General features: G+C 32.6%; 1 protein-coding gene across 7 annotated transcripts in view; it reads left to right on the top strand.

Moving 5' to 3' along the window:
* The window catches only part of LOC140437332 (uncharacterized), a 358,898-nt gene extending 336,938 nt beyond the window's left edge, over positions 1 to 21,960 (top strand). For all 7 annotated transcript variants that reach the window (XM_072526800.1, XM_072526804.1, XM_072526801.1 and 4 more), the window contains 3 exons: positions 10,646 to 12,601; positions 15,580 to 15,639; positions 19,240 to 21,960. In XM_072526800.1, coding sequence (XP_072382901.1) covers positions 10,646 to 12,601; positions 15,580 to 15,639; positions 19,240 to 19,263 — 2,040 coding nt within the window. In that variant the 3' untranslated portion in view covers positions 19,264 to 21,960. The remainder of the gene's footprint in view (positions 1 to 10,645; positions 12,602 to 15,579; positions 15,640 to 19,239) is intronic.
* Positions 21,961 to 22,265: the final 305 nt, after the last annotated feature.

Below are 22,265 nucleotides of genomic sequence, written 5' to 3'. Positions count from 1 at the left end.
AGCTCTTCAAGAATTGACAGGTAGGTTCTGTGTTCTGTCCAGAACATGCGTATAATTCTTCTGTAGACCCACATTTCGAAAGCTTCAATGCGCATTAGCGGTTGCTCCACCTGACTTATGTGCAGTAGATTATTATTTGTCAGGTCTACAATGTGTTGATTCGAAGTCCGAATTCTTTGTTTATCTTGCTTAGCCGTTCAATTATGGTAGTCATTTAATAGTATAAGTGTGTCATTTGCGTATTGCAGGTTACTGCTTTTTCTGCCCCCTATAGTTATTTCTCCATCCCATTAGTCTAGTACTGTCCTCATTATATAATCAGAACATATGTATAGTAATGATGATAGTATGCAGCCCTGTCCATTTTTTTTTCTTTTTTTTTTCTTTTGCATTCTTTTTTGAATATATTCCGTGTACTTTAACTTTGGCTGAGTTTTTATCATACTGATTTCTTATTAGGTTAACTCGGTCGTTAGACACTCTCATTTATATCCCATTATATTGCAGAGGAGCTCCCATTGGTGAATTTGAAATATCAAATCAAACATCAGAATTTTGAAACATCAAATTGATTGATCTGTAGAAGTATACTTAATAGTGGTAGGATACAACAGGACGAACTGGAAGTTAATGTTGTATAATGCATACCTCTATTTACCAACGAAGTCGCTAAGATACGGCGGAAATAATGGGCAGCATTATATTTTTATGGATTTTTCAAATTCAGAAATGTGACAATTTCTCTAGGCACTATTACCTAGGATTAATCCCAATTACTAGCCGTGTAATTTTTGTATTAATAGATAAAAAAATATCAGAAGTCTATTGATTCCGATAAAATTTTAATTCGAATAATTGATTGTTGTTTAGTATTTTAGTGCTAGATAATTATTTAATTTAAAATTTAATGTACGTTCATACCTTCCTATATCTATTAATAAACATCCATTAATCATGATGCCATGCATTTATTTTAAATCGAAGCGGACATAGACAATTTAGATACCGTTGATGCTTCAACTGCACCGTAATCTATCGAATTCTATTTATAGCCGACTAAAAAGATCTTAAACGGTGGCAGAACTGTTGTACCGGAAATGGCATCTGGTGATAAGTATAGACGTAGCAGTGGAATAACAAATAAAAACAAGTTTAATATTAATTACATTTATTATAAAAAGTGTAAATGTTGTCGGTAAAGAAATACGGGGACAAATGCATAAATTGTCTTCAAAATATTTTTATAAATGATAAATGATTCTAGGATACTGAACTACAAGCCCATGGGACATTTTTAGGGAATGATTTGACCCAATATGAATTACATATTATAAATCATTACTACAATATGTAATAACAAATTTCGATACTATGCCGCCAATTCTTATTGTTATCGTTCGAATATATATATATATATATATATATATATATATATATATATATATATATTTATATATATATATATATATATATATATATATATATATAAACGCATATATAACGCAACGAAAAATAAATTTTTGTCAATTTTTCCGAGAAGATAATTCTTGGTGCAAACTTCTTAAATTCAAGAACGCCATTTGGCAACAATTTCTGACCAGCAGCTTCAAAAGATCTTAGTCTCATTAACAATCTCGTGACCTTGTTTCGAGTCAATCTCCACGTTTAGTTTAAGAGTTTTAATGGCAGCTGGTCTAGTATATAAAACGAATCATATGTTTTTAGTTTACAATTATTCAAGTATTAATATTCAATCATTCCCTTTTTTTCCGGTGTTTTTAAACATACAGGAGTATAGTTTTTAAAAGTTACCGAAAAATTTGTATACTTTAATACTATTTTTTATTCACAAAAATTCCAAAGTGTATATTTACGAATGAATCTATATAGAAACTTTAGATTAAATCAGCGTCTAGCAATAAAACAAAAACATTTCATTTACTTATACTCGTATTAACGGTGTAGTACAATTAGATTAGTTTTGATTAATTGAAATTTTCGCTTTGGTTTGACATCATTAATCAAAGGTTTAATGCGGAATAATAATTCGTTTTCGATCAATAAAACAGATAGAACTGTCAATTCAGTTGGTGCTATAATTACATTTTAAAATACACTTTTGCTAACAACAAATTTTGAACATGTGTAATGATTCGCACGTTGATTCTTTAATTAAAAAAAAAAACAAAAATAAAAGCCTTCCGTTGGTTTCATATTTTAAAATAATTTTTATTATACCTGCGTAATAACATTTTTTTTATTTATTTATTTACGCTGTAACCACCAGGGTTATTAGCGACCTAAATATATAATACAGCGTAATAACATTGATGTACAGGACTTTTAGCTTACGTATTATAAAAAAGCTGTGCGTATTATAAATTATTAGACGGTTCCCGAAATCTTTGTTACCTTATCTGAGCGAGAAACAGATACATACATCTTGAGGTTAGGTTAGGTTCAATATGACTGGACATTTAACCATCATTCCACTCAACCTAAGAGGTCTATTGTGACCTACATCATCATGCAACCTCTTCTGTCCACTGCTGGACATAGGTCTCTCCCATTTTTCGCCACTCTTCACGGTTCTGTGCTTCTTGTTGCCATTTATTGGATATTTGTCTAATGTCGTCCATTCAGCGTGTTCGTGGTCGTCCTCTGCTGCGTTTGTCTTCTCGTGGGCGCCAGTCAATTAGTTTTCTGGTCCATCTTGTGTCTTTCAGTCTCGCTATATGACCTGCCCAATTCCATTTCAGCTTGGCTATACGTTCGACGACATCACTGATACCTGTTCTTTTCCTTAAGTCTTGATTCCTTATTTTGTCACGCCGAGAATTGATCTTTCCATGCACCTTTGTGCCACTCGCATTTTTAGTGCTGTTGTTTTTGTGAGCGTGAGAGTTTCTGCTCCGCATGTCATAATAGGAAGAACACATTGGTCAAATGTCTTCCATTTTATAGCTATCGGGATGTTGCTCAACAATGTTGATCAACATCCCGACATCTCGTGACCTACATAACTATGTAGAAACGGTCTAAAGAATCCATCAATAACAAAAGCTAATTTACTTTTATTCCAAAGCTCAACACATAAAGACAATGATGAATGAGACGCCAAAACGTTTACATACCTTTTGTGTAAAAAGGAAACAAAAAATAGTGACGAAGACTGTCTTTCCTCAGTGAAACCCACCCAAAACGTATATAAGTATATATCGAGATGTTCTTTCATTTCTAGACTCACTTATTTGGCCCCTCTCATTCCCTGTTTTCAAGATTTATAATGGTCCACCTCTTGTTCGTCTATTTGGTGGAATATAATCTTCCAGGTCATTGTTCATACATGTTACTTCCACTTACCAAATTAATCGTTGTAATTATATTCTTTCGTTAACAACTCTTTTCGTTTCTAACGTTTCGTTTTGTGTCGTCCAATCGGTTAACTATGCATGATATTCTGCACCATATCTTCCAATATATGAGTTCCTAGATATTTATATCCCTTGCAACCGTTTTTAATCCTATCTTCAAGCGAGATATCTTTTACTTTTCCCCCAACTATGAAATGTTCAATTTTATTTATATTTATTTTCAAACCCCATTTTGTTTATTCTTCTGTAAATAACAAGATATACAAGCAGTCTTCCCCAATTTCTACGCCCATTGTTGAACACCTGTTATCTAAACCCCTAGAGTTTTTTGGGTATACATTTTAAACAGAGTAGGACAGAGCTATGGATGTTTTAAACAGTCGTGATATTTTATCTACAATCTTTATCACAACATCTAAGACACGTAAGAAGAATACTAAATACGTAACATCTATCCATTCGTATGTTTATAATAATACTTATAGATAGGTTACAGAGAATCTTCCAAGACCGTTAATAGAGCTTCTGAGCTCCCAGCTGTGATCTCAGGTATCCTTCATATTGCAGGCCAGGTAGCATATTTTCTCCACTCTTATCATTATTTTTGTCTTCTTACAATTTAGTTTTAGGCTGTATTTGTAACATGTTCATTCTTGGAGTCCCTACGCACTATTTGCTAGAAATACGGTGTCGTCTGCGTATCTAATATTGTTTATAAGTTGACCTTGGCAATTAACTGTAATACCATCTTACTCCGTCCACTCCATCTCCTCACCATTACCCTTATTCCATCCTTACACCTTCTTACTCCATCCACTTTACCATCCAAGATTTTTCTAAATATGTTTTCTAAGATACTTCTAGAAAAGTAAAAAGATAATAATTTCTATCGCACCTAAAAAAAAAGAAAAAGATGCATTGGTTACATAGACTGGAAAGAAGTACTGAAAGAGTTAATCTATTAAAATATTGACATCAAATATATATTTCTCTTTATTCTAATCTGTATATATATTTTTATTAGTTTAATGGGATGGTTTTTCTGGCTACGCTATTCTTTTTCTTAGTACCATATTATATACTCAGTGACATTAGAAGTGTTACACCCAGAAGGAATAATTTCTTGAACTTAATTTTTTGGCAACATGGTAGATTTACATCAAGAATGAAACGATAACGTTGTCAAGGATTTTTATTAACAAGTAATCAAAAAAAAATTAATAATGTGTTTGGCGACCCCGTAGCTGAATACACTCCTGTATACGTCTAGGCATGGAAAAAATGAGATGTTCAATGTCTGCTTGTGGCTCCTCGTTCCAAGCAACTTAAACTTCATGTATTAACTGTGCCAGAGTCTGTGCAGGATGGTGCAAAGTGGACAGTCTCCTTCACATCATATCCCATACATGTTCGATAGGATTTAAATCCGGAACATGGGATGGCCGTGGCAACAGCATCCAGCTTTTTGGAAAAACTTCATAGTTTGATGAGCAATATGGGGACGCATGTTGTGTTGCTGAAAAAGGACGTCTCGACGGCCGTCGAGATTATTCAGTAAACTGGTTTGTAAGATGTCTTCAACATAACGCGCAGCTGTGATATTGCCTCGAATAAACACAAATGTTGATCGGTTACCATAGGCAATAGCCCCCCAAACCATTACTCCAACTGTTCTGTATACATGCCTCTCAACAGCAAACCCGATATCTCGTCGTTCTCCACGGCGGCGTCTTACCATCCTACCACCATTATGTATTCCTAAACAGAATCGTGATTCATCGCTGAATGCTACATTACGCCATTCTGCTTCCCAATGCTGCCGTTCTCTGCATTAATTCAAACGTTGATGACCGTGGTCCGCAGTCTAAGGAAGAACTAGTCATGGGAGGAACGAAACCAGTCCAAAGGCTCGAATACGACGGTATAGTGTACGCATACTAACAGGTCTACCTACTACTCCAAACCATTGGTCAGCAATTTGACGCGCAGTAGCAAAACGGTCTCGCAGAGCCAGTAATCTAAAACGCCTATCTTGATGCTCTGTGGTTGACCTTGGTTGACCAGTTGGTCTTCTTCGTATTCCTCTGCCTTAGTTTGTCCACACACGACAGACACGCATAGCCGTCATTGCCGTACAATTAACACGACGGCCAATTTCGCGACACGACAAACCCATATCTTTATACACAATAATTCTACCCCTGTCAAAATCGCTAAAATGGTGGTAATTATGGTTTATTCGAACTCGAGGCATTTGCTTACACTGAATATAATTAGACTGAGGAACAATAGCTAAAAATTTCTATACGAACCGGTTTTCACAGGTCGGTCTCTCACAAAAAAATTTAGAAGATAAAACTTTATTTTTACAAAAAGTAGAAGAGATAAACCGTTGGTATTGTTATCATGGCATGTTTTAAATATAGTCATTCTGTTGCCAAAAAATTAAGTTCAAGAAATTACTCCTTCTGGGTGTAACACTTCTAATGTCACTGAGTATATTATATTAATTACTATTTAAATGGGAATAAGCCACAATTACAGGTTAAAGTAAGTTTATTGACTTTTCAATTTTCACTTCGGAAATCGTTCTCAGTGGAAATTGAAACGTCAATAAACTTACTTTAACCTTTAATTGTGGCTTATTCCCATTTAAATAGTAATTACTTTAACATGCCACAAGAAAATAGCTTCAGAACAATATTATATTATATATTTCAGTTCATATTTATTCGTTTTAAGAATATTTTATTAGTTCTATATTCAGACTTTTTTATTGCTCTTTATATAAACTTTAACCTTTAAGGCTTTAAAACAATTTAATCACTGATCGAGAAAAATTGTTGACATTCAACCTCATTACTGTACTTTTGATGGATATCTGCACAGGACACAAATTGAGTAATTTATGTTGTGAATACTTAGTTTGACATGTAAAATTCATTGTAACATGAGGTTATCTCTATAGTTGTATATATATTCTTTTTATGTACTGTCTATATTGTATTGATAATTAAGTCAAAACTAATTAGTACAATTAATTTACACAAGTTTATAAAGACGATTTATCAATTTGGACATAATTTAAACTGAATATAACTCTAAATTTGAAAGCTGTCAACACATACGATACGCGATAGATAAATAATCAATAATATTTTCCGCTAATTTTCCTCATATATTTAACTTGTTCTTTCACGGGCACGTTATAGCAGTGTTTTCGTCATTGTGAACCGGAACTGTCAGAACCTGCACTGTTGTGAGCCAAGAGAGTCGTGGCCGATGATTACAATTATTTATGCTAGATTAATATGTTTTCTTATAGTAAATTTGCCTGTTGTTTATCAGATTTATGAAGGAATACATATAGGAAATGACAGTTCAACCAATTCCAACCGATATTTGTGTCCATCAAAAACATAAATTTGAAATAATACTAGAATGAAACCCGAAAAAAACTCAAAAACCCATATAATTTTAGGAATACTTACAAGAATTGATGTAAAACAAATGTCAAAAAAGAATAAAGGGGATGTCTATAGTACTTTATGTTTTCACTTTACATACCACATTCATATGGAGTAACAGTAGATTTAACCAGGCGAAAATACAACCTCGAACAAACGTTCTAGTCTTCATCGAACTGATCAGCTCATTTCATGTTGCACATATTTACAGAACGATTGTTAAAACGATATTTCAAAATTTCGGAAAATCACTTCTTCTACATTGAAGAACACATGGATGAAAAATATTCAACGACCATGACCGCGTTCTCCGTGAAAGGTTTAAAAGCGTTTGGCCGTTTTTAAATGGTTTTAACTGATCTAGATATTCCAAAAAGACTTGCTTTTTTTACAAATATTATATACTACATATAATTTCATTTGTTTGCCAAATATTCTCTTCCTCTTGCAAAATTTGGTAATTGTAGTTTATCTACCTGTTCTAGTTACATATTTGCATTAATAGATCTTTCAATACAAAGGATATTAGAGACAATAGAAATGCGAATACTAAGAAGAGTCATGGGAAACACATTAAGGGATCGAAAAGAAGTGATAGGGTAGTTAAGATAGCAAGGGACAAATCTCCGTTGAGTAGGACAAGTGTGGGCGGACCACGCAAAACATGGAGAGACAATACAACACGAAAGCACAATCCAAGAAAACAGAGACAGGCCTAATAAGAAGATAGAAGAAGTAGCTTTTGCTTTTGAAATGAAAAATTGGTGATTTTCAGTTATTTTGTTCTAAAAACACTTCCTTTTGTTTAACTCCCTTTGTTCAGTATCTGCATAAAACTTTTACCATTTAAATTTTTATCCGTCTCGGAGTGCCATAAATAAAATTATGTACATCTACTAAATAAAACAACCATTCAAGATTGAATTTTTTTCACATCCGGTGTGATTTGTAAGGCAAAAGTATCATGACCCGTACAAACCGACCGACTGTCTTTGAAACCAATTGACTGTTTATTTCACCTAACCATTCTCATTAAGGCTCTTAACCTTCCCAAATGTACTAATAAAGTTTAATTTGAAGTTGCAGACAGCAGCGTTAAATGCAAATATCGCCTGTACGGATTGACAAAGGAATCAATTTATCACTTTAAAAGAAAGAAAGGAAACCGTTTAATCTGTTTACGAGAGTTAATGGTTGTTGGTTATGTCTTTCTAGATCGGATTAATGTGGTTAAAAAGGAGTTATAAAAACACTACTTTTTTTAAGCTAAATCAAATACTCGTTATTTATAAATTTAAATAAATGTATATATCACTGTGTTAAGATATTTTTATTATTTAATGTATACTTGAACTTATGAATTTATGTTTTTAGTAATTCATTAGATTTAGTTTTTAAAAACCTTGTAAAGTTTTTTTAGCAGAATGGTTGACTTCAATTAGAGCGGTCGTAAATATTATTAAATTTATCTGACTTGGTCCATTGTTAAGACCGGTCCGGAGCGATCAGTAAACGAGGTAAACAGAGTTGGTCTTTTGACAATTAACACTGACTAGACGGTACTCCTATAATAAACTGAAGGATGCACAAAATTTACAATAATTACGACGACAAAAACAAAAAAAACGGATGTAAAATATATTGATTTGCCTTATATACCCGAAATTAATGTTTTCAAATGAGTTTTAAAATAAATTAAATTTATTTTAATTGCTAAGATTAATACTACTTAACGTTGTAGAAATATTTTGTGACCTCACGTTAGACTTCAATTCGTGCCACATATGTTCTATGGGATTAAACATACAATAATAGGGTGGAAGCCGCAGCACTATATGTCCCATTTCCTCTGCCAATGTATCACAAACATGTACTTTTTTTATAGAAAATGCATTTAAAACTTCTAAAGCTCGTTCTAAAGTTTGGTGTAACATTCTTCAAAATACATATCATTCGTCTCCATGTAATTTTGAATTTCCAATTTAGTATTATTCGAGTTTGGAAGCCTTACTTAGTTGGCGACTGTGATAGCTTGCATTGTCCATTACTATCACGCTATTCTAAGGAATGTTTGGCTTAAAATTATTTTTGAAACATTCTTCAAAAAGTTCTGCCATTGTATCTTCATGGTAGTCGACGCAGGAGTCTTTAATATTCTTTGAAGAAATCCACAGGGCATTTGGAACCCAACCATTTTCTAATCCAGCATGTAAAATCGTTATTCTTTTCCCTTTATTTCACGGAGTTTTCGTCTTACATTTACCGGAGGAATCGGCAAATCCGCGTTAAATGTGTGTCGTGTGTCAAACCGTGTCTCGTCGAGGTAAATTATCGGATGATTTTCAGAACGAAATTTTCTTATCGAAGTTATATACTCATAACGCCATTTTTGTAATCTATGAGATTCCATAATTACTTATCTTTTGTCAATTATACGATATCGAAAACCCATACTTTTCAAACATTTCCATAAGCTGGTAAAGTTGTCAACATTGAGCCGTTGCTTCAGAGCTCTTAATGTAGGTGTGCGTTGCTCTTCATACATGGTATAGACTTTTCGATGTATCAAGTCCGTATCGGCTTCGTCAATATATTTGGTGGAACTGGAGTCTTTACGTTTTTTTCTTGTTTCTATGGGATTTGATGTAATTCTTTTTACTGTGGTCAGAGGTATTTTCGTTAAGTCGCATACATCACTCGTAGCGGAAGTTGTCTCAAGTCCTCTTTTAAGTAAGGTACTGTATATAGTTTTTACAATTTGCTTTGCATCTACAGAAAAATATTTCTTCTTAATCCGAACATAAGAAGAAGCCCCATTATTATTATCCCCCGGACGCCACATAATGATAGAAAACGTAATGAATAAAATGATTAATACTACTTTACACTTCCCGTAATACATAAAGACAAACAAATTTTATGAAGAACTCGTATTTAAATACTGGTTGGTGTTCACTTCCATAAAAGGTGATTAGCAAACCCGTCGCGCACTACCATCGAATTCAAAAACCCTCTTATCAGTACAGTTTCGTCAATATAAGCCTTATCTGTATTAATGACATTATAATGAGTTTGGATTGTACGCAATTAAATCAACAATAAGAAATGAAAATTGGCAAATTTTACCAGGAAACATATTTAAATTTTACCTGAAACCGGGCCTTTTATACTATTATCGGTTAACCCAGGATATTTATGGTCGGTACTGATTGAAGTCAACCATTTACTACTAAACAAACTTTAACGTGAGACGTGATAGCATGATAGTTTAAAACGTAAGTTTGCATGTGCCACCCCCTAACATAAGAAAAGTTTTTTGTTGGACTACTACTAAATCGATGTTTTAGGATTTTGATGTTAAATAACTTCAATATTTTCAGCTTTAGATTTGGACCATGTAACAACTTTCCGATACATCTAAAAACTGCACAGAATTTGCAACTATTTAGTTAAACACTAATTCACATTGACAAAAATCAGCTAGCTTTACGAAATAAATACTGACACTTGCCATTACGGGATTAATATTCGATAATTACTGGTTTTTGCTATGTTGGATACTATTGAAATTTTTTTTATGTTTGCAAAGTGTTATATACAAACAACCTTTATGCCTTTATTTTGCCAATGTCAAACTATAACTGCCATGTATTACTTTATTTAAAGATGAAATTCACAGCCTCTTCAAATTACGTTTATTTTCTATGACTGTAAAAAATTCTTATCGATTTCTTAGTTACATCAACATTAGTTTATCGTATTTTTAAGTACTAGATATATTTAACATTTACGTTATTGTTACAGAACGTTGATGAATCAGCCACATCTCCCACAGCTGAATCTCCAAAAACTGAGAAACCAGAATCCACAGAAGCTGCTCCAGTTCTCAACGGAGAGGCATCAAAAGATGAAATCGCTAGCGAAGCACCCAAAACAGAAGCCGCTACACCCGTAGAGGAAGAGGTCAAAAAAGAGGAACCTGTGGCAGATGAACCTGCTAAAGAGGAAGCAAAAGAGGAGCCGAAAATAGAGGAACCCAAGGTCGAGGAACCTAAACCTGTTGAAGAAGCAGAATCACCCAAAGTTCCCGAACCCGTTACTGAATCCGCTCCCTCTCCCCAGGAACAAGAGGAACCCGCTACCATAAATCCACCAACTGAGGAAACCAAAGAGGTGCGTAATGAGGAGCTCCCACCACCCTTGCCATCCTCTAACCCTCCATCCTCGGTAACCGTTTTTGCCGAATCCACTAAAGCTGACATTTTAACTACTCAAATCGATTTACTACAGGCCGCCCCTGTAGAGACCCCCAAAGAGGTTATAAAGTCTGAAACTCCTACATATAGTGATCCTAAACTTCCCGCTGAAATTTCTCAAAAACCCGATATTTTATCAGAAAAGTCTTCCGAAACTAAGGTAGCTACAAAGCCTGAAATTGAACCAGTTATTTCTACGGAAATACCGACAGAATCCCCAATTAAGGCAGCTGTTGAATCCGAAAGTATAAGGTCAATTACAGAAGTATCCGAATCTCAGCCAACAATATCAGAATCTTCTCTTTCTGAAATTAAAGCAGCCAGTGAATCGTTAACATCAGTCCCAGATCCTCAACTTTCTGAACCCGAACCAAAAAATATTCTTGAAGAAATATCAGTAGCTCAATCTTCAAGTTTTGAATCTAAAGTAACTAGTGTAGAATCTGAAATATCCTTAGAACCCCAATCCGCTGAAACTAATTTGCTTAAAGATATAGTTCCTGAGAAATCTATTACAGAGGTACAAAATACCGAAATTGCACCACCCGAACCTTCAGTAGAAAATGTATTGCCAGAACAGTCAATTATTGAACCGTCCGCTTCAGAAAAACCTGAATCTGTTGTTACAAAAAAAATAGCTATGGAAGCTGCAGAACCAAAATCTGAACCTCTCGTAGATTTAGATATAATTCCTAACCCTGTTGCTTCAGAGGTACATGACGAAAAGTCTGAACCTGAATTAAAGTCTGAACCCACTAACATTGCTTCTGAGATCTCAGATAGTTCGCTCGACGCAGCAAATAAGACTGAACCCATTGAAAGTATCAGTAGTCTTCCTTCGCAAGAACCGGTTATTTCTATTGTGCCAAAGACAGTTGAATTAGATACAGTTAATAATGTTTCAGAAGTAAAAGACAAAATATCGTCGGAAATTAAAGATGATATAGTTTTACCTGCTCTACCTACAGAAAATGAGGAACAAACTGTAATTCCTCCTGCAGATCTACCAGATGTTCCTAGCGAGATCCTTCCCCCAACAGAACTGTCTTTAGTCAACTCTGAAGGATCTGCTAATACTCTTGCTGCCCCGGAATCATTACCGGAAATACCGGTATCTTCTGTCGAAAGCGTAGAAGAATCTAAAGTAGATGATATTGAGCAAAAATCTGGATCAGACGATTTTCCAGTAGATTTACCATCTCCCAATGATTTACCTCCACCAGCATCAGTCAGTCTAGACCGTGTGGTCGATCCTGCAGATTCGTTACCAGACATCTCAACAGAATCGCTACCTTCTCTTCCAGAGCCAGTTTCTGAAAATCTCGCCGAACCTATGTCTTTACCTCCAGTAGAGTCAGTACCCGAGCCAATAGCAACTGATTGTGTCTCCTCTGGCGACTCTGTTCCTCTCCCGCCTCCCGTCCTCACTAACGGGAACACCAATGGATTGCATTCTCCGAGCGAGGAAGACGCGCTGACATTGAAAGAAGGACCACTAAAACAGGTGATTTTACCTAGAAAAAACAAAGCATTTTTTCGTGACTTCCCTGATTAACCAATGACTGAGTTTGAAATTTACCTACCAATCCCGTAACGTAGCAATTGAAAATAAATTGGTTACAAAATATCAATTGTCCATGAATATTTAAAAAAATTGAAAATCATTGCAGGTTCTATTGCTTTGAATAGGTTTTAATAACCATGTCAATCGCAAAACTTTGTATTTTGAGATGCTATTCTTTATTATAATTTTTAATTTAATTTTTACTTAATTTTTGTCTCTTGACAATTACGAAGGTTGGATCTAGTTTTTTATTCTTTTACATCATCTGTTATGCCTTACTTATTATTAATTGATTTCCATTTAGGGGTTATTTCAAAACCGTAATTTACTCACATCCTATCACTCATTTATATATTAATTCCCCTTATATCTGAGGCAGTGTCAAAGAGAAACATAGATAGGGAAAGACGTACATATATATATATATATATATATATATATATATATATATATATATATATATATATACATGTATATGTGTGTGTGTGTGTGGTGTGTGTGTGTGGTGTGTGTGTGTGTGTGTGTGTGTGTGTGTGTGTGTGTGTGTGTGTTTGTGTGTGAGCTTGGGAATGCCCGACGCCTAAGCATATCCCCAATACTCCCTCGCCAAATTAACTGAGGAGATACGTAATTTCGCCAATGTACATTAAGAGTAATATTTTTGTGTCGCTTGTTTGAGTAATATTTTTATAATCTTCCAGAACAAATTTTACAAAACGCACAATTTTTAAATATATAGAAAAGCTAAACAATAGAAAAAAATGTACATTGCCACCCTTCAGTTACATCTTATTGAATTGGTTATCAGCTTTTATCTGTTTTGTTTTCTTTTTTGTAGACTGTGCTCATGGATTCAGAGCTAATCATAGCATACTGATTTCATACTCTTTTTTTGGTTATTGTTTTCTTCAATTGATATTCTAAAGGTTTAATGCATTTCATATGGTTCTACAATACAAATATAAGAAGAATACGTTTTACGATCTGAAAAAAACCTGTTTTTCTTGTTCAGATCTACAACGAATGGGTTAAATGTAATGCCTATCTTATATAACTCGGAAGTCACGAAAGAACACTGTTATTGTTCATGTCTGCCTTAGTGTTCCAACAAGAATTAGTCTGTTGTTTGATCGCCAAAGATTAACATAGTACCTAGTTGCTACCCAGTTTTTGTCTCATTCAGAATGCAAGTCCAAACACAAAGTATATAACCGGTTTGAGTTGTGCTAACCTAACCTAAATTAACCCGTATGATTCTAACCTCTTTACCCTAAAATGTCTTCCTAAACTTTTTTAATTTTTATGTGATTGCCTTATTCTTAGTATGTAGTTGTTGTACCAGCTGCAAATTAGTGTTAACTGGATGAAACAAAAAACTAAAAATAACTTAATATTTAAGATGGTTACTGAGTTTTCATCTATTATATCCAAGTAATAAGTTATCCAGTAAATACCACAGTTGTGCAGTAGTGTTCAATGGGTAGTCTTTGAATGTTTTGCAATATAGCTATATATCGAGGACTAATAGACTGGCATTGTAGTAAATATGTTTTAGTCATATATATTTAACAGAACATATTTATGGCTTGTTTTATAGACTAGAAAAAAATTAATATCATTCAAAGTTGACACAATTCAACAAAATAATTGAGCTGCTCGAACACAACAGCAGGGATAATAATATCTTATTCTCGAGAGACACGTTAATCTCTGGCGCTTGGTCATAAGACCTTTGTACCATATTGCTAATAATACGAAAAGATAACAATAATCAAAAGAGATTGGTGCAAAAAAGTATGATTCACAAGTATGTTTTCAAGAAACCTTTGAAGAACTAGACAGATATTTAACTGGCAAATTGTCAGATATGGTGATATGATTGACCAATAACACAGAAAATGTACAATTCTACTTGAAGAGTCACTGTAGTTAGTACTCCAACAGAATAGCACCATACATTCAGAAGCCTCTAATTGATGATAGCAGAAGTAAGCTAAAGATCCATGTTGAGCAAACTCAAGTAATAATGTAAAAGATCTGATATTTCTTATTTTAATGGCTACAAAGTTTTGAATTTTTTCAATAATCTAATGATTTCCTGTATAGAGAGAATATTAGTCTAGGGACTATATGCAAAACTAAAGACATCACATCAAAGTTGGGTTTTTATTCTTAAATATTTTTATTCACAAAAATAAATATATTTACTATGTAAAATTATGAATTAGCCAACTTTTTAATGTCTGGACCATATATTTATTATTAAAAACCCAATTTATAAACACTGAAGTTATGTCAAACTGTATATTCTTGCAAATTATTATATTTTTATAGTAAAATAAATATAATCTTCACTCAAGGTCAATGTATGTATCAAATAAAAGTCCTCAATAATTAGTGGCTCAATTTGGATATATTTTCCAATTTTACTAGTGAGCGGTTCTGGCTTTAAAACTAAATTCAGCGAACCTTTATTTTTCATGATTCACTATACATCCCCAGAGAGAGAAGAGAACAAGCTGAAAAATGTAAGCGCAAACAAGATGTAAAGATTGCCTACGAATACCTTAAAGTTTAAAATTTAGCTGGTTAAACAGCAGTATATGCTCAGTCAGAAGCTCAATGTAATCAATAGCACTTTATAATTACAAGTGGCGTAAATATATATAAAAAAAATAATATACTTGGACACAACTTCGGTGTTAGTTGTACTATACCACGACGTATCTAATTTTTTTTCTAAAGTTACATTTAGCATGGTCTATTCCTTATAGTTTAGAAAAACAAATAGAAATTTTTTTTTTTTGAGTAAATAACAAAAATTGTTAAAACGTTAAAATGTTTATAAAATACTTTCTTTTAGAAATTCGTCGTTTTTTAATATTATTAATATTGATAAACTGTTTGATGTATTTCAGGTACCTCCTGTAGCTCCGAGCGAAACGTCAAAAGAGGAAGGAGAAAATGCTGCTCCTGCGGTAAGTTTAGGTTAAGAAATGTTTTTAATTCAATGTATCATACCCCAAATCTGGACATACAATTCAGCTGTCACAAAACAAAACTTGGTCTTTGATTAGAAGTTATAATATTTATTTAAGTGATACATACGTTACATATATTACGTACATAGTGTATGTACATATTTTGTCCTCTTAACTCAATTTCCTGGGATGATCTGGTCGATTTTACAATTTTCTTAGATATTTAAGAAATGATGTCTTCGTTTATCACAACCATGTTTACCGTGATTTTTTCCTACATGATTAGATGCAAAAGTTTATTTTCAGAGTGCCTTATAATGTGACAGATGTATTTCCGTTGCCGTCTGTTTTATTACATTCACCAGTTAGTTGTGTTGTTTGCTTCTTTCGTCTAAGGACCTCCTCATTTCTTCTCCTTAGATTTTGTCTAAGCTTATCTCGACTATAAACGACACTCGACACTTATAGTGTCACATTTCGAAGGCTTCTAAAAGTTTAAGCATAGTCTCACTTAACGTCCATGCCTCTGCTCCTTGTAGTAGCACTACAAAGATTTAATACAGTTTCACTCCGGAAATTGTTTTCAAAAAAAGATTATTTTAAAATAAGGAGCCGTTGTTATAATCTATAGGGCTCTAACCCATACTCGTATCCCCTCCATGTAACCCCCTGTACCCCCTGCTGTAGTTTACATCGTGTTAGATAGTAAAGTTTGTTTTTTTTTTGTTAAAAATGGGGCTATGACGTATCGTTTATCTAAATAATTAAATACAAGTATAAAATTCAGAAAACGTACATCAGATTACAATTCTCAAAACATAATGTGTAAAAATGGTATGATGAAAATGACCCAAGCCACAGCAGAAAATTACAATAAATGTTAATTACTGTTCTGTCATATCGTGAAGATCTATCAGTTAATCCAAATTAACCCAACTTTTAGCTTTGTGTTTGTTTTATTTGTTTGTGTTAATATTTTGAAAAAATGGATTGTTTAAATTGGTTACCTTGTTAATTTGCTATACAACCAAACACCAAGATTAAGTGTTTTTTTTCTTCTTTTTTTATTCAAACAAGTCTTCTAAGTTTAATTCATCTATTAATAAGGTTGGTACGATTTTTTTCTTGTATGTTTCCGGCAATGATTCTGTCAAAATATTTCCAAGCTGAATAAACTGACTAACCTTTATTCCAACTGTGCATCTAAAAATATAAATTTATTTTAACGTTTTTACTGTACTTAAGGAGTGTAAATGATGGAAATTTACATGTGGAACTCCTGATGTACTGTCGGAATAAAGGTATTCCTAACAGCGTCTTTTTCACTATTGTAATCTCTTTTAATGTAAGTTTTATCTTTCGTACAAAAATATTGAAAACTGTTTATTTGCGCTTATTTAGATTCTGGTATTTGAGTTTCTATGCCCTTTTGTATATATTATGTGTACTTTTTGGGAATTTAGGTTTAAAATTGTAGAGGAGGGTGGGCCACTATGAGACGAAATTCAATTTATTAATTTTTTAGTTTAGTTTTAGTTTTTAGTAATTATTTTTCTGTACGTTTTACATTGAAATTAATGATCTATGATTGATTTCAATGAGTTTCATACGAGTTTTTTAAAATCATTGCAAATGTTTCATTGTTGCTCAGGCATGGACCACACTGAAACAGAGTTATCTACTTACATATACTACACCTAACAGAAAATACAACGGTGAAGATTGCGTAGAAGTAAGCTGTCTAAAAAAATACTCTACTTTAATATCAAAAAATCTCACCAATGGGATATCTGAGATGAGAGGAAAACAAAAAGAACCTAGATTTTCAAACTCTTCCTTAAAAAACTTATTTCCACATCCCCATTTGTGTCTTTTGTCGAGATTACTTTGCCTATGTAATAAACATCTCTCCTGTCTTTAGTCTCAAACTTAACAAAGACAAAATCTTCAAAGTTTGGGTCTTTATCAATTAATTAGTATTAAATTTTGAAGGATCAACTCTTTCTTGCTGGTCATTCTGTCATTTTATAAATACGGCGTTTTTTAGTCTCTCCTCTATTTTGGCTTTTTCAGGGTGTCAGTGACAATACTGCCCTAAAGATTAGAACGTGCCTTCCCCGCACCTTTTCTTTCGCCTGTCTTTGGAAAACTCTTTAAAATATGGGGACTGACAAATTTTCGAGTTTTTTGGTAGCTTATAGGGATTGGAAATAGGTTGAGGGTTGATTTGCGGTTCATCAGCATCCTCTTGACCAGCGCCAGACAAATGTGTGCAGCTGACAACAGGGCCTGTGGACGTTGATGGTTCTCTTTCTTTATCAATAATTCTGAGTGGGTTGCTGTTAATATCTCTGTCACTTACGTAGCTTATAAGGAAGTCATCTTCTGTGAAAATTTCACTATCATATTGAAAAATTCCACATTTTTTAAAACCAGATTGGATATTAGCCCATGGACGTATAAATAAAGATCTATAAAGAAATAAATAATCTTTATTTATACGTCCATGTATTAGCCGGTGTAAGCCTTTTCATGAGCAGCTCCAACACACTGTGCAACCTGGTAAATTGGTAATGGTGTGCCTGGGTGGTGTAAAAGCCATGAATCAACACCAGGATTGTAATATGCCTTAAATGCCTGATATATAGCCACATCAAATGGTAGCAGTTTGTTACTACAGTGAGGAGGTAATGTAACAATGGTAGTTTTCTTTGGCAAGACTTAATGTTGTAATATAACACACGTAGGGTTCTCCTTTGTGGACCCACTGTGTTTCTTTGTGTCCTCTTTGAAATTTTTTCTTGGGAAAAAGAGGCACTTACTATACACCACGTGGTAATGAGCACTCCTCTTTCCCCACTAGTACATTTGCTTACTTGCTTACTACCCTTAGATGTCAGTACTTTCTTTGGTTTATGAACGGTCTGAATTAAATTAATCCAATTATTTTATTCAACGTAGCTCATTTCTGATAAATATTTTATTTTTTATTTTATATTTATTTGTTTTATTTAAGTGATTTTTAAAATTACTGTATTTAAAAAGCAACTTCTTAATTAGCTACAATGAAACAAAAAGGTTCTGTCTCATTGTGGCCAATGCATCTGTGTCATTGTGACCCAATGCGCAGTGTTTTTTTTTTTATTATAACCTGTTTTAAAGATAGAAACTCAAAATGTAAATATCATGAAATTGAGCTATTTAAACAGGTGTTGTGTGTTGGTTATAAAAAGTATCAGAACATCTACTTACCTGGGTAATATTATGTGATGAAATTGAGTGATGAAATAACTTATGGTGTCGATAAACTACGAAAGTCAGACAATCTGTAGTTGAGTGATATCAGCCATTTGTAATGTGGAGTTATGGGTTAAGATGAAATTCAAAGAATTGCTCATAGAGTACAGCACCTGTCAAACCCCGCTAAATTTAAATACTTTAATTGTCTCATTGTGGCCCACTCTACCCCTGTTTCTGATGACTACAAAACTATTTTGTTCTGGTATATAGAATATTATGTTCTGTATTCTAGTATACTTAACTATATTGAAATAATAAAGATGTATAAGTACTAATGCATATTTTTGTTATTTTTAGGAGGTTGTAACGGTAGAAGAATAAGTTCAGTCCTTCCACCAAAAGACATAAGTTTTTATACATACATTTTAAACAAAAAAATTGATCATATTTGGCAGTGATCAAATAAATCCGACCAAATCACACATGGAAGCTGCCTAACCGACTCTCATACATTTATCCATTAAAAAAATGTAATCAGAAGTTTTAATACTCCCATAATAAAATATTTTATATTGTCTTTAGAAATCTGGACAGTTTTTATATGTCGTTCAAACGACTTTTTTAATCGTATACAATTTTGTAATATAAAAAATTTAGTGTAGTCTTAGTATTTCCTAGGTGAGCTTATTTTGAAAAAAAATCTTGTGTTTGTCATCACTTTTATATTATAAAATATCCAGTCATTGAGCATTGTTACGATTATATTCATTGGCGTGTCTGCTATTATCACTACCATATAAATATTACAATTAACGAAATAATGTTAGACAAATTCGCAATATAAAATATTCCAGAGATTTTTTTAGACTAGTATTTATTAAATGTTTGCAATAATTGGTGCTGTATTACAACAGTTATTTAAGAAAAACTACAAACTTAAAATTTTAAACTAAATTTACATCAAAAGATGCCATCTAATACTTTTTGATTAATTTTAAATTTCTTGATTTTTGTCGAGTTTTTAAAAAATCTGCTGGTATTCATAGGGGTCTTAGTATTCCATCAAAAGATGTTTTTAACTTTTCCTTTTGATAATGTTCTTTATTAACCTAAAATTGTGTTACCAACTTACCTATGCCATCAAACCCTAACCTACTAAATAATTTCAAACATTGGATATATTATATTGGGACATGTATATATAATGGTCAATGACTGGACTATTTGGATGTTAATTGAAAGCCAAACAATCAATTTATTTTATTTGTAATTATATTCTTATTTAGCTTGTATTTAGATTAGATACATATCTTATATTAAATTAAAGAGAGAGGAAAGTCATGTACTTGCTCGGTGAAATTTTTGTAAATGTATTAGCTGTTAAAAATGTTTTTTGAGAAATATCGGTCCAAATTGTCTTCATTCTTCAAAATTCAATTTTAATCACAGTGCCAGATCACAACAAACTAAAATTGTAGTTTTATTTTGAGGTTAAGTAATTACCACTAGCTCATTTCTCATGACCTCTTCAACTCAGTTTTAAAAAAACGAGTTTTCGAAAAGAAAATTCGAATTTATTACTATGTGAATATAATATGAGTAAATCTACATTTGGTTAATAAAAAGTTTTTGTTTGTTGTGATTCTTAAGGTATTTTTTGTTTTTAACTGTATAAAAGTGTTACGAAATTTTAAAGAAAGTATAAATGTGTAGAATAGATAAATCGGCCGTTTAAGAAATATTCACAGTGTGCTTCTTGTATTTTCTTATATAGGCAACTAGTTCACTACTGTTTTTTTTTTAAATCTATTCAATAAAGTAAGTTCTGTCTTTTTCGTTTGTTTTATCTTAGATAAGAATAGAAGATTTTTGTCATTTCCTACACTAGTAGTCACAGAATTGGGAAGAGACTTATTGAAATATTTATACTGAATTTTCGATAGGTAGGATTATTAAGACATGAATTTAACTTGTAGATATTTTTGACGTTTAAAAGTTGGTAACAACGTAAGTCGTTTGTACATTTTTTGTTTCATTTATTCAGTTTGCTCACTCATATTCTTTATTTAGTTCCTATTACCAAGTCTCTGTTCTACCTTTATATTTGAAATATATCCCCAAAGGTAAACGTTTTCGTAATCTCATCGATAAATCTTTGTTTCAATATTTCAACTTATTTCTTATTAGCGATTCCAGAAATATTTATATTATTTATATCTTTACTCAAGATATTCTATAAAATATTCGAATAGAATATCCCTAGCTCTTCTCCATTCTCCGTTTTCTTTAAATACTTCTAGCAACTTAGTTCTCGGATATATGCATCATATTACTTTCTCTCTTTCTTCGTCCACTTTGTATATTATTAAATATTATTTTCATTTCAGATAAATCACGAAAAATAGAGCACTTTCTTAGAATGACTACGTCGTTACCAACAGTTAGTTGACAGATCTTTTAGGATTAGTTGTGTCTCTTTTGTCTGTAGTAAAGATCTAAATTTCTCTAAGCAGTCAACAGTAAAGGATATTACTGAATGAGTTGTTTGTATAGAGTTTAGTTGAATTAACATGCCTTATAATTTTTCTGTGATGGAAAATGTAATAGTAAGGTAAATAAAAGGAATTGTAAAAAGTAGGGAATTGATGATTTGTATGTTGGTAGTATCAGTATGTAGAGTGTAGGACGTGGTCAAAATAACTTCTAAATAGTAACGTAACGTTTTGTGTACATTTTAAAGAGTTTAAATATTTACATTTACAAATTTGTATCGCCTAAATGTGATTTTACGAAGTAAAAATGGTTGGTTTTGCAAAAATTATAATGAAAATTTAAAATTACACAACGAAATTTACGTGTCTCGAAATTTCTACATTAGCGATTAAGTTTTTAATTTTTTATCAACTCAAAAGTATATTCTGTCTCTTGTATCAGTGTCCCACAGCTATTTGATATTTCGCTATTATTGTATCCACCGACTTATCAAAAAGGCTGTGTGTAGGTAAAAATGATTGAAATAAAAATCTTCATGTATGTGTGAATGTGTTTATAAACATAAATATATAATTTAGGATGTTTTACGAATGTTTCATTTACTATAATATAATCCTTAATATTAATCATACTAAATAGTGTTCTCAATCGCAGGAGATCCATAAGACAGAAGAGAGTACATACAAAAGGAAAACTTATGAAACAAAATAACGAAATAAAGAGCAGACAAAACCAATTTTGGCAAAAAAAAAATAAGAAAGAATAAAGATAGAACCAATATAAAATTGATGAATGGGTAAAATATTAGTCGATTATTATAATAAAAAATATCTACATAATCCCCTAACTTTCAAAATAAGGGGCAGATAAACACAAGTTGTAAAGATATC

The sequence above is a fragment of the Diabrotica undecimpunctata genome, chromosome 3 (assembly GCF_040954645.1).
Source record: "Diabrotica undecimpunctata isolate CICGRU chromosome 3, icDiaUnde3, whole genome shotgun sequence".
Classification (NCBI taxonomy): Eukaryota; Metazoa; Arthropoda; class Insecta; order Coleoptera; family Chrysomelidae; genus Diabrotica; species Diabrotica undecimpunctata.
This window is presented reverse-complemented; position numbering and strand designations above follow the sequence as displayed.